Source organism: Crinia signifera, chromosome 2 (genome assembly GCF_055691185.1).
Source record: "Crinia signifera chromosome 2, ASM5569118v1, whole genome shotgun sequence".
Lineage (NCBI taxonomy): Eukaryota > Metazoa > Chordata > Amphibia > Anura > Myobatrachidae > Crinia > Crinia signifera.
Window position 1 is genome coordinate 383361202 of NC_139218.1, and position 12480 is coordinate 383373681.

Consider the following 12480-nt stretch of genomic DNA (forward strand, 5'->3'; position numbering starts at 1 on the left):
AGTGTAGCACCTCCAAGCCCCATCCAGCGGTTCCCTATGATAGCGGCAGTGCAGGGGTTACTATGGTAGTGTAGTGCAGCACCTCTGAGCCCCATCCAGCGGTTCCCTTAATAGCGGCAGTGCAGGGGTTACTATGGTAGCGTAGCACCTCCGAGCCCCATCCAGCGGTTCCCTCCCAGTGTCACTGGACGGGAGGAAGAGGCTCCTACACTTATCATCCTCTCATTTCCTGACACAGATCTGTTTGCCTGTAACTCCAATGTCTTTTTTTGTTTTAGGGGGCTGAGACCAGGAAGCGCTCGCCCACCTTGAGCAGTCAGTTCAAGCGTTCTCTGGAGCTGCTCATGAGGACCCTGAGCGTGTGTCAGCCCTTCTTCGTGCGCTGTATTAAGCCCAATGAGTTCAAGAAGCCTTTGGTAAGTGTGCACCCCGCCGGGGAGGGGGCTCCCCGAAAACTGTAACTGCACCTTGTTTTGATCCTGCTACGTGTGGGCCACGATGCACCCATATATTGTATGCACATGAGATTTTACAGAATAAGAGTATTTAAATGCGATGCATGGGGTGGAACAGGTAGGTGTCCCCTGTGCTGTGTGGGGTGCACATGGGGAATTATACGGGTACTCGGAGACATGGTACAATATCAGCTAAAGTCATAGATGAGGAATCAGGGCTGGATGCACTAATGCCATATTCTATCACACCACCCCGCAGAGAGGGATCCAATCAGATCCCTAACCCCAGTCTCTATGACAGACAGTAATATCAGAGTCATAGCACGATGCAAGGGTCCTCTGGGTGGGGAGCCCCTACCCCTGGTGCAACTCAGAACAGCACTATGGGAACAGGAAGATTCTATGGCAGGCCTGGCAAACCTTTTGGCCCTCCAGCTGTTGTGAAACTACAAGCCCCAGCATGCCTTGCCACAGTTATGGTATTAGGGAATGCTAAAACTGTGGCAAGGCATGCTGGGATGTGTAGTTTCATAACCACTATTGGTTGGCCAGGACACCTTTTGCCACCTGTGAAAAGGTAATGTTGGCATTTGGGAAGCAACAATGTCTACCCTTTGGCAGAGGAACCACCCCATCGCTCATCTGCTGGTAATACCAGCAGATGAACAGCCGGGCCAGCAATCATGCGAGAGTGCGCTCATCAGCACTCACCTCCCATCGCTGCCCTGTACACACTGGACGGCTATCGAGCTGAAAGCAGCTCAAACGAGTAAACTGAGCGGCTGTCAGCTGACAGTCGCCCAGTGTGTATGAGCCATAACAATAGGACACAGTGTTTGGTGGTCAGGATGAAAGTGCGCTGACAGCAATAGGAAGCAGGGTGAAGGTCCCCTGGAGGAAATCACTATCTGATACTGTATATTGTGAGCGGGTCACGACAGGACAGAGATGTAACATTGTAACTGGAGGAAATGTTTCATATGGGAAATATTCTTATCTGCATAGAATGTTCTGATTTACTGATAGCATCGGAATAGACATCCTGTTCTGTCGTCCTGTGCGACTTATTTACCACAATAATATATATATATACGGGAACTGGGACAATGTCATATTTTTCCCCTAAACTGCAGCATAAAAGTAAAGCTGTCTAACATCTGTGGGCTACATGTCAAAGCAGGCAGTATTTACCCTGCACAGAAACAATATGGATGTATTTGCTCCCCTTGCATTCCAACGTGGTTTGTGCTAGATACAAAGGGCCTGATTCAGACTCGTTCAGATAGGGCCCAATTCGGCTCCGTATTTCGATGTTGCTGGACTGCGCTTGCACAAATATGCGCGTGTGTGGAAACCCCCTACGCGAACAGCTTCAGCAAGTATCACACCCATCGAGGCGTTCCCACTGTCAGGGGAGGGGACTTTATATGACAAAATGCGTCTTATTTGCATGGAGAGAATAGCACGCACAAGTATCTTCTGCTGATTAAAACGATGTGCTGCATGTCTATTTTCATAGTGTGAATACCGCTGTATCTGAATAGGAGATGCAACGTTCCAGTGGTTTCCAGGAAAACGCTGTAACCAGGGGCGTAACTATAGCACCGCAGCCCCCGCAGTCCCGGGGGGGGGGGGGGGCGCTGTGCATGTGGGGGCGCCGGGGGGCCCCCGCCCCCCATCCCCCGCAGGCTTACCTGTCTGCGCGTCCCGGCTCCCCTTCTGGCTTCAATCAATTCTGTGGAGACGGACCACGATAAAATGGCCGCCCCATAAAGCAGACAGTTCTCTGAAACCGGCGGCCGGGGGGGGGGAAGAGGCCGGCGGTGAGGGGGGGGTGCGCCCCCCCATTAACGGTGGGGGGCGCCCCAAACCAAGCTACGCCACTGGCTGTAACGCTCCCGTTGTTATGCAGATAAAGCGGTAGTCACACACACAATATACTGTAGGCATGCTGCATATCATTTTAATCAGCAGAAGTTGCTCATGTGCCCTAAGCTACAATTAAACTATAGATCTTATAGATCTTATTGTTTATTCTCCAAAGATATTCTACAATGGCCTGGGCAGATTTCTTGGTACCAGTTAGAAAGAAAAAGCGATTAGCATTAAATATTTGTAATATTTTCTCACGATTCATTCCGCCTGTTTGAATGGAGAGAATTAGTCACTCCGCTATTTGGTATCGTTGTGCGCACCACACTAAGCACGGACCAGAGAAAGCAAAGGAGAGAGGTGCCTGAGGCCCGGGGGGATACTCTGGTGGGGTGGCGCTTGTAGCCCATCAATCAGGTCTGAATCGGGTTCTTTATGTCAATAACTCTTGTGTTCTCCTGGTTGACAGCTGTTTGACCGAGAGCTGTGTATCCGCCAGCTGAGGTACTCGGGAATGATGGAGACCATCCGAATCCGCAGGGCAGGGTACCCCATACGCTACACCTTTGTGGAGTTTGTGGATCGATATCGGGTGTTAATGCCGGGAGTGAAGCCTGCGTACAAACAGGTATAGTATGTACTGATAATAATCTGGGCTGGGCTGGCAAACTAAAGTGGAACTACAAGATTCAGCAAGATTATCTTTCTAATCTGGCTGGTTGGAATGAAAATCTGGACATTTCTGGGAACAAATGACAATTAACCGTTTGCTTCCAAATGCTGGGAAATGGACAAAGGCAGTGATCCGCATAATGGCTCATACACACTAGAAGATATTGGCATCAATCTCGTTCAGAAAGGGGCTTCTGAAAGATATTGGTGGCAATATCTTCTGGTGTGTATGCCTAATATCTTGCAATCTTGCTAACATAGCCTCCCCCCGCGCTCATTGTTAACAATATTGACATCTGCCAATATTGCTCATGCCGTTTGCACCCATCGCTCAGTGTGGATGCACAATATCTTTCATGATCAGCTCAAGGGAAATTGTTCACCAATATCTTATGTCTTTCATATATTAGTGTGTATGGGTCTTATTTGACCAATTTGTCTGTAGGACCAATTTATGTCTGTTTTCCATGTTTAGGAGCAAATGGTCAATTGTCAATTGCTCCCAAAAATTTCCAGTTTTTCATTCCAACCAGCCGGATTGGAAAGATTATCTTCTAGTGTGTATGGGCCTTTAGTATGCTGAAGCCACCTGGGGAAATCGATAAGGGCAAGTGCAGGATTTAATAGGGGATTATAAAGGTTTGTCAGAAGGTTAATAAATATCACAGGGATAAACATGGTATTGGAGCACCTTTGAATTCTTATATTGTATATATTACTTTATTTACATAGAAATTGCTTGTATATTATGTACATGTGGTACACCACTATATATTGCAATCCTGCTCTTAAATGGTATATAAACTACATTGATTCAATAAACGATTCACTTTTATTTTTTTCATCACCCCCTGCTGGTTGGAAGTATTTTTTTCCCCTGTTCTCTTCCCTTTAACATGTGATCTCCTGAGAGGTTGTAAACAATTCCAATTCCCTATTGGTACTGTCTAATGCAAAAGTAAGGAGGGAATTATGTCAATCGCACAGGATAATTAGAGAAAATATATCATATAGTGGACCCTCCTTATTTAGCTTTCTGTAAGTAATACTGCGCGGATGAGGGTGTGCTACCATTGACACTAACAAGATACAGAAACGAAAGATAGAAAATAGTGTCTTGTTTTGGTGCACCAAAGAAACAATTTACTCATAATACGTAACGTTTAATGATTTGTGTTTAAAAATAGTTTTGAAATAAAACCACACATACATACTGTACATATATCAAAATGTAGTTAAAAAGGGGGGGGGGGGGATGTCCCCTCACTGTGTGACCTGTGTGACCCCAATCCACACTATCCCTCTTATATTATGGGGGAAATTTCCTAAAAAAATTTAGCGGAATTTTTTTTGGGGGGGTGTACGTATTTTTGGCATTTACTATGCCAAAAAAAGTATTTCTTTTTCATCCACTAGGGGGCACAGGAGTTCACGCTGGGTATGAGAGGTGAAGTAGCAGAGCGTGCACCAAAGGGTTACAAAAATGTACCCAGTATGCTCCCTGCCTCCCTTCTCCCTCATAACCCGCCCCCTGACCCTGGGTCACCAGTTTTTTCTTTGGTGCCAAGGAGAGAGCAGCACCATTATCGCGGCTGTTAGAACAGCCATGGGCCAAGGCAGTGTCTGAGTGGACGGGCAAGGTGGAGAGAGGTTTGTCCGACGGCACTAGTCCTTCCTCTAGATTTTCCTCATCCACTAAGGGAGCCAAGCCCTGCACCAAGCAGCCCTGGGCTACCAGACGTCCAGTGGCTAAACAGGTCAGGGAGGTGGTATCCAGGGGCATTCCCTGACATTCCAGTTCCCCCCTCCTCAGTGTTATTTTTGCACGGGTCTTCCAAAGGACCCAGCGAAACGACAAGTGCTACAGCTTTCCATCTGCTCTCTTTTGGACTCGAACGTCATTGTTCCAGTTCCTCAGGAGCAGAGGGGTCAGGGGTTCTTCTCCACCCTATTCTTGATTCACAAACTGGATGGTTCTCACCGTCCTATCCTGAATCTGAAGTCGCCATCTGACAGGAACATCAGCACTTTGAGGTTCGCCCTTCGGGTCGAACACTTCCAGTTCAGGGCGCTACCTTTTGGTCTATCTATGGCTCCCAGGGTGTTTACCAAGGTGATGGCGGTCAGGGCTGCACACCTGCACTGGCTGGGGGTTCGGATGATTCCATACCTGGACGGCCCACTGATTTTGGCAAAGTCCCCAGACCTACTACGGAGTAATTTGCAGGTCGTGATTACACTTCTGTTATCTCACGGTTGGAGGATAAGCTGGAAGAAATCGTTTCTTACTCCTTCCCAAAGGACACTTCACTTGGGAGCTCGGCTGGGCACTCGGTTGTAGAGAGTATATCTTCCAGAGGATAAGATCCACTCCCTTCAGAGGAAGATTCATTCCCTTATAGGTCACAGAAGGGTCTCAGTACACAAGTGTATGGTGGTGTCTTCGACATGGTAGAGTATACACAGTTTCACTCGCGCCCACTTCGGCTTTACACTCTCAGCCAGTGGACAGGAGATCATACTCGTCTAAGGAGTCAATTGATCACACTATCCCCGAAGGTTCGCCTGTCTCTCACATGGTGGTTAAAGACAGACAACTTGTCTCAGGGCCGCCCGTTTTGGATTCCAACCTGAGTCTTGCTTACCAAGGATGCCAGCCTATGGGGCTGGGGAGCGGTTTGCAATTCTCAATCTTTTCAGGGTCGCTGGACGGCTCAGGAGAGTCGCCTTCCGATCAATCTCCTGGAATTGAGAGCAATCCTTCTGGCTCTTCAGAGGTTGGGGTCCCTCATCCGAGGGTGCCCTGTAAAGATCCGGTCCGACAGCACCACGCCCGTGGCCTTTATTAACAGGCAGGGCGGGACACGCAGCAAAGGAGCGATGAAAGAAGTCTCCAAGATATTCAGGTGGGCGGAGAAGCAGATTTCTGCAATCTCTGCAGTCTTCATCCCAGGGGTTCTCAATTTTGAGGCAGACTTTTTAAGTCGGCAAGATAGTGTACGCATTCCCCCTGTTTCAACTCCTACTTCGCCTTCTGTGGAAGTTCAGGAAGGAGGGAGGAATGATGATCCTAGTGGCCCCAGATTGGCCCCGTCGAGGTTGGTATGCGGATCTATGGAACCTGTTGGTAGCCTCTCCTCTGAGTCTACCTCTGCGTCCAGACCTAATTTCACAGGGGCCATTCCGACACCCGGACTTTAGTGGCCTGGCTTTGACGGGCCGGCTGTTGAGGTGTCCCTCTTTAGAGGTTTTCCGGGCACTTCAATCGTCTCCTTTCGAGCCTCTGGAGGAGGTGGATCTGAAATGGCTATCCTGGAAGGTGGCTTCTTGTTGGCTATTTCCTCAGCAAGAAGGGGGTCTGAAATGAGTGCATTATCATGGAAACCGTCTTTTCTGGTATTTCACCCGGACAGGGCGGTTCTTTGTACCAAACTGGATTTTCTTCCAAAGGTTTCACCTTAACCAGGAAATAGTGGTGCCTTCTTTTCCAGGTTCTTCTGAAGCTGAAGCTTCTCTTGATGTAGTCCGTGCGTTGCAGATTTATCTTCGCAGGACTAAGTCAACTTGTAAGTCGGGTTCACTGTTTGTGCTTTATGGGGCCAATAAGAGGGGCTGGCCCGCTTCCAAACAGTCCTTGGCGAGATGGCTCAGATCAGTGGTTCGCCAAGCGTATCTTTCCGCACTGATTACTCCCCCGGAGGGGATTACTGCACATTCTACCAGGTCTGTGGGTACATCCTGGGCCACTAATCGAGGCGCCTCGGCTGAACAGCTCTGTAAGGCGGCTACTTGGTCCTCTTCCCAGACCTTTATCAAGTTTTATGCATTTGATACCTTTGCATCGGCTAATGCACAGTTTGGTAGACATGTGCTTTCCGCAGTCCAGGAGCGTCCCCCACCCGTGAGGGGACAGCTTTAGGACGTCCCAGCGTGAACTCCTGTGCCCCCTAGTGGACGAAAAAGAAAATAGGATTTATGGTCTTACCTTGATAAATCCCTTTCTTTGAGTCCATAGGGGGCACAGGACGCCCTCCCAGACGCACCTGGTAGCGGGGCTTCCTATGTAGGAAGGTTCCATGGCTTTAGAGCCTGTATGCAATGTGGGTGTGCGTTTGCTCTTCCTTCTTCTCTGGCTCTGCTCCTACCTTGGGCTTGCTAACGAAACTGGTGACCCAGGGTCAGGGGGCGGGTTATGAGGGAGAAGGGAGGCAGGGAGCATGCTGGGTACATTTTTGTAACCCTTTGGTGCACGCTCTGCTACCTCACCTCTCATACCCAGCGTGAACTCCTGTGCCCCCTATGGACTCAAAGAAAGGGATTTATCAAGGTAAGACCATAAATCCTATTTTTCGTATTCTTAATGATGGGACATTCGTATTTGTATTTACAAATACGAGTGTCTACACCATCGATAGAATACGACAGGAATCACCATTCAAAAGAATGGTGGTTCCTGATTTACTAAGCAGCCGTATTGAAACATGAAACATCTCTGCGCCTCTCAGTCCGCTGCGGGGAGATGCCGGAGTCGCCGGCAGCTTGAAGAACCTGGAAGAAGAACTGGACTACGGCGGATCAAGACTGAAGAACTTCCATGGAGGACCTGGGTGAGTAGGATTTCCTTCCACAGGTCCTCCATGGATTTCTTCGGACCCCGGACCAGACGACGGCGCCGACATGGAGATCGACATGGTGAAGAATGCCGATATAGATTCGGACCAGGACAAGGCACTGGATCAAGACCCTGGGACCTACCTACGGGATCAAGATAGGTAAGTATCAGTGTGTTTGTGTGATGTATGTATTAAAGTTTTATTTTTCTTATGTGTCAGTGTGTGTTTATTTTACTATTTTTTAACTGTGGAACTACAAGACCCAGCGGGCCCTTTAATGCCCCGCAGGCTGGGACTTGTGGTTCTCCAAGTCCCAGCTTTCAGGGTAGGCTTGCTGGGACTCATAGTTCCACAGTTAAAAACAATAGTTTATTCTATTTTTTTGCACACAATCAGCTCGATGCCCACCACCCAGGGGCATCGAGGACAGCACCAGGCTTCAGCCTGGTCAGGTAAGTCCTGGAGGGGGGGGACCCCTTTATTGGGGGGGTTCCCACTCCCCCAGGGCCCCTGGCCAGGCTGACTGGTCAGAGGGTTAATGCTTTGGCCGGGGGGACTTGTATAAAAAGTCTCCCCCCGGCTGTGGCATTACCCTGCTGGCTGGTTTGGCCTGGGGCTGGTTCTTAAAATACGGGGGACCCCTAGTCATTTTGTCCCCCGTATTTTGGGAACCAGCCCGGACCTGGAGCCTGTTTTTTTTTTTTTTTTTTACACCTTGCAGCCTGCACGGATCTGACTGATCGGTGCAGACTGCCTACACTTATTCGTATTAGCTGGCCGTATATACGGCCGCTAATACGAATGAATACGCCATCGTAGGGTTAAAAAGCAGTCGTATTTGACTGCGTTATAAATCCCCCTCCGGAACACGACAAAGCATACAAGGTATGCTGTCGTATTAATTCGTATTAAGAATACGAATGCAACTTTTTGCATTCGTATTCTGGTACTCTTTACTTAGAAGGGCGGCCATCTCGGGCATTGAATGCACTAAAAAATCAGGTGCGATGCGACAGACGAGATGCCCGAGATTTCCCATAGGGAACAATGTAAAATGTCTCAATTGACCCGATTTTCCTGTTCAATGCCTCAATTGACCCAATTTTTCCATAGGAAACAATGTTAAATGGGCCACAGAGGCCAAATAGGCACCCTGAAGTGAATAATGGCCACCCGAATTGTTAACGCCACCCCACGATCAACGTCAACCCGAAGCGCAGCGAGCCCGCGAGGGGCGGCGGTACGCGTCCTACGACCTTTTCATACCCCCACTATCCACGTCGGCGTGGAGTTGAGAATAGAAAGTGTGGCGAGCGCAGCGAGCCACCGAGCCCGAAGCGTGGCGAGGGGATGCGGATACCTTCACAGGTATCCGCGTCCCCTCGCGGGCTTCACAGCTGCGCTCGCCACGCATCGGGCTCGGTGGCTCGCTGCGCTCGCCACACTTTCTATTCTCAACTCCACGCCGACGTGGATAGTGGGGGTATGAAAAGGTCGTAGGACGCGTACCGCCGCCCCTCGCGGGCTCGCTGCGCTCGCCACGCATCGGGTTGACGTTGATCGTGGGGTGGCGTTAACAATTCGGGTGGCCATTATACACTTCAGGGTGCCTATTTGGCCTCTGTGGCCCATTTAACATTGTTTCCTATGGAAAAATCGGGTCAATTGAGGCATTGAACAGGAAAATTGGGTCAATTGAGACATTTAACATTGTTCCCTATGGGAAATCTCGGGCATCTCGTCGGTTGATCGCACCCGATTTTTTAGTGCATTCAATGCCCGAGATGCCCGAGATTTTTTACTAACGATGCCCACGATCAAAATCGTGGGCGCCCTTCTAAGTAAAGAGTACCCGTATTCTTAGTAAATTTCCCCCTTTATGTCTGTAGTCGAGTGCAATCTAGTCTTATGGATTTACACTTATCCTCCCTTTAAGATATGTGCACCTTGTTTAGTTGACAGTATTAATTCACAGTTAGAATTTCATTACATATCTAATATATTTAATCGGTGCACATAGATTCCGGGAATTGTACTCCGGCTTTACTGGCAGTGGCCGCTCACTCCAGATGCCGCTGCCCGTCCTGTCTGCTCGCCGCTAGTGAACTGACATGTGAGGTGTGCAGCCGTGCACCAGCCTCGTTCACTCGGCTGTGCGGAGGCAGAGAGGGGGCTGATGCAGCTTGCCAGTGGTGAACTGGATATGAGGTGTGCAAGCGTGCACTTGCCTCGTTCACCCGGCTTAGTGGAGACAGAGAGGACGCTGGGTCTGACACCAGGCACCTGCGTCTCTGACTCGGGGTTACGGTGTAGCCCGTTAACCCTATTGGTGCTAAAGTACAGATCGTAAATGCATTGGTATGTGGGGAAGGGAAAGGGGATTTTACACACTGAGTGTGTTACTGGTCAGCGTACGCTTCGCAAAGAACGCTTCCTCAGGCCTCAGGTTTTGTTATATGTATGTATGTGTGGTTTTATTTCGCAACTATTTTTAAACACAAATCATTAAACGTTACGTATTATGAGTAAATTGTTTCTTAGGTGCACCAAAACAAGACACTCTTTTCTATCTTTCGTTTCTGTACTGTCTAATGCATCCTTCACCTACAATGCTGGGTTAACAGCGGGGTGACAAGGCGATCAAAACTATGGGCCTGATTCTGGTTCAGTTGCAAAAGCAAATTCTCTCTTTAATGGACAAAACCATGTGCACTGCAGACAGAGTTAGATTTGGGTGAGTTATTTTGTTTCTGTGCAGGGTAAATACTGTCTGCTTTATTTTTACACTGCAATATAGATATCAGTTTGAAGTACAAACTCCACTCAAATCTAACTCTCTCTCTGCACATGTTACATCTGCCCCACCTGCAGTGCATATGGTTTTGTCCATTAAAAGAGAGAATTTGCTTTTGCAAGTGAACCAAAATCAGGCCCTACATCCTCAGCATGGGGACCAATGGGTCATATAATGTGAACTAGTAGAGGTCATTCTAGTACCCTGCACCTGACACAACCTGTGCAGTACCTGCTTCCTACCTGGGGTGTCGCCCTCTGCTCTGGTTCTTCCAGCACTCTCTGCTCTAAAGGTGCCCACACACTAGAACGATTTTTGGGCCGATTGGCCGATTTCTGATAAATCGGCCGATTGGCCGATTTCTGATAAATCGGCCGATATATCGTCCGATGTTTACCGATAATCAGTCGAAAATCTTCCGATTTTTGTCCGATGCGCGCTCCCGTGGATCTTTAGCTGAATCTTCTGATCTTACATGCTGCACAAAAGATCAGAAGATTTAACAAAAGATCCATAGGAACACACACGGGATCTTAAGAAAAATCTTTGGTAAAGATGTGCGCTTGCCTGAAATCTTTTGTCCAGGACGGAAAAAAGATTTCAAGGCTAATTTATGCGCACATCTTACGATCGCAGATCTTTCTAGTGTGTGGGCACCTTAAATTTCAGTGCTGAGCTACACCCCAGTCAAGGTGTGCTAGAACCACCAGAGCAGACAGCGACACTCCAGGCAGGAAAGAGGTACTGCACAGGTTGTGTCAGGTGCAAGGTACAAGAGTGAACACTAAACTAGGGTTTCTGTGTGGCCAGGGCCGTCATCAGGGGGGTGCTATCATTTGTAATTTCAGGAATAATTTCAGCATTTCATTTATTAGATGGTAACAGAGCAGAGATTGTTCTAATGGGTTTCTACCATCACTATAGCAAAAGAAACCTACTATCATCTGGTTCAGGGGTAATGCTTTGTCAATCAATGCTGTGTATTATTCCTTTTCTACGTCCAGGGGGACCTGCGAGGGACGTGCCAGCGCATAGCGGATTGCGTGCTAGGGAGGAACGATGATTGGCAGATAGGCAAAACAAAGATCTTCCTAAAGGTACAGAATGCCGTAAGGTGGTGGATTATGGCGTGTTATGTCCTGCAGCACTGGTAGCGAGGATGGGAAACTGCAGACTGTCCTCAGTTCTCCGTGACCACTAGAGATGTCTAGTTCTAAACTGTGCACAATACAGGGACATTTACTGTGATGCTAAATGCTCCTCACCTCCATGAGTTGACCACTAGAGGCCACTTGACGGTCCAAATTACTCATTTGTGTGCTAAAATATGTCATAACAGAAAGTGAAAGCAATTTTTGCAGGGACACTTCCTCCAAATGGAGAGAGGGAGCTGTGAAGACAGAGATTGGAGACAGGAGCAGATAGGGACTTGGAGGCTGGGGTGGAGAGTTTGTGGGCTAAAACCTGGCACTGCTCAAAGTGAAAGTAAAAACTTTCACAGCTCAAAGTGAAAGTACATTGCAGAAGCTGTCATTTTGACGGGCTTTTTATTAGTTCTACTAAAAAGTATACAGTGGTTATTATCTACCCTGCCAAGAACACTCATTATGGTGGTGGTGCACATATAGGATAGGTGCACACTGGTGGTGCACATATAGGATGTATGCACAGTGGTGGTGCACATATAGGATGGGTGCACAGTGGTGGTTGATAACAGAAAGGTGCTTCAACACAGGTGATGGCAGGTCGGGATTTCGGCGGTCGGGATTCCGGCGTCGGGATTTTGAACGCCGGGATCCTGACCGCCGGGATTTCATACTGAATCCGTCTTATATGTGCACCACCATTTTGCACCTATCATATATGTGCAGCACCACCATTTTGCACCTATCCTATATGTGCACCACCACTGTGCACCCATCCTGTATGTGCACCACCACTGTGCACCCATCCTGTATGTGCACCACCACTGTGCACCTATCCTATAAGTGCACCTCCACTGTGCACCCATCCTGTATGTGCACCACCACTGTGCACCCATCCTGTATGTGCACCACCACTGTGCACCAATCCT

The 12480-nt window shown here is 48.5% G+C and overlaps 1 protein-coding gene across 7 annotated transcripts in view; it reads left to right on the plus strand.

Moving 5' to 3' along the window:
• The window catches only part of MYO7A (myosin VIIA), a 136955-nt gene that overhangs the window by 80000 nt on the left and 44475 nt on the right, over positions 1-12480 (plus strand). For all 7 annotated transcript variants that reach the window (XM_083170196.1, XM_083170190.1, XM_083170192.1 and 4 more), the window contains 3 exons: positions 279-416; positions 2797-2955; positions 11411-11503. In XM_083170196.1, the coding sequence (XP_083026322.1) occupies positions 279-416; positions 2797-2955; positions 11411-11503 (390 nt within the window). The remainder of the gene's footprint in view (positions 1-278; positions 417-2796; positions 2956-11410; positions 11504-12480) is intronic.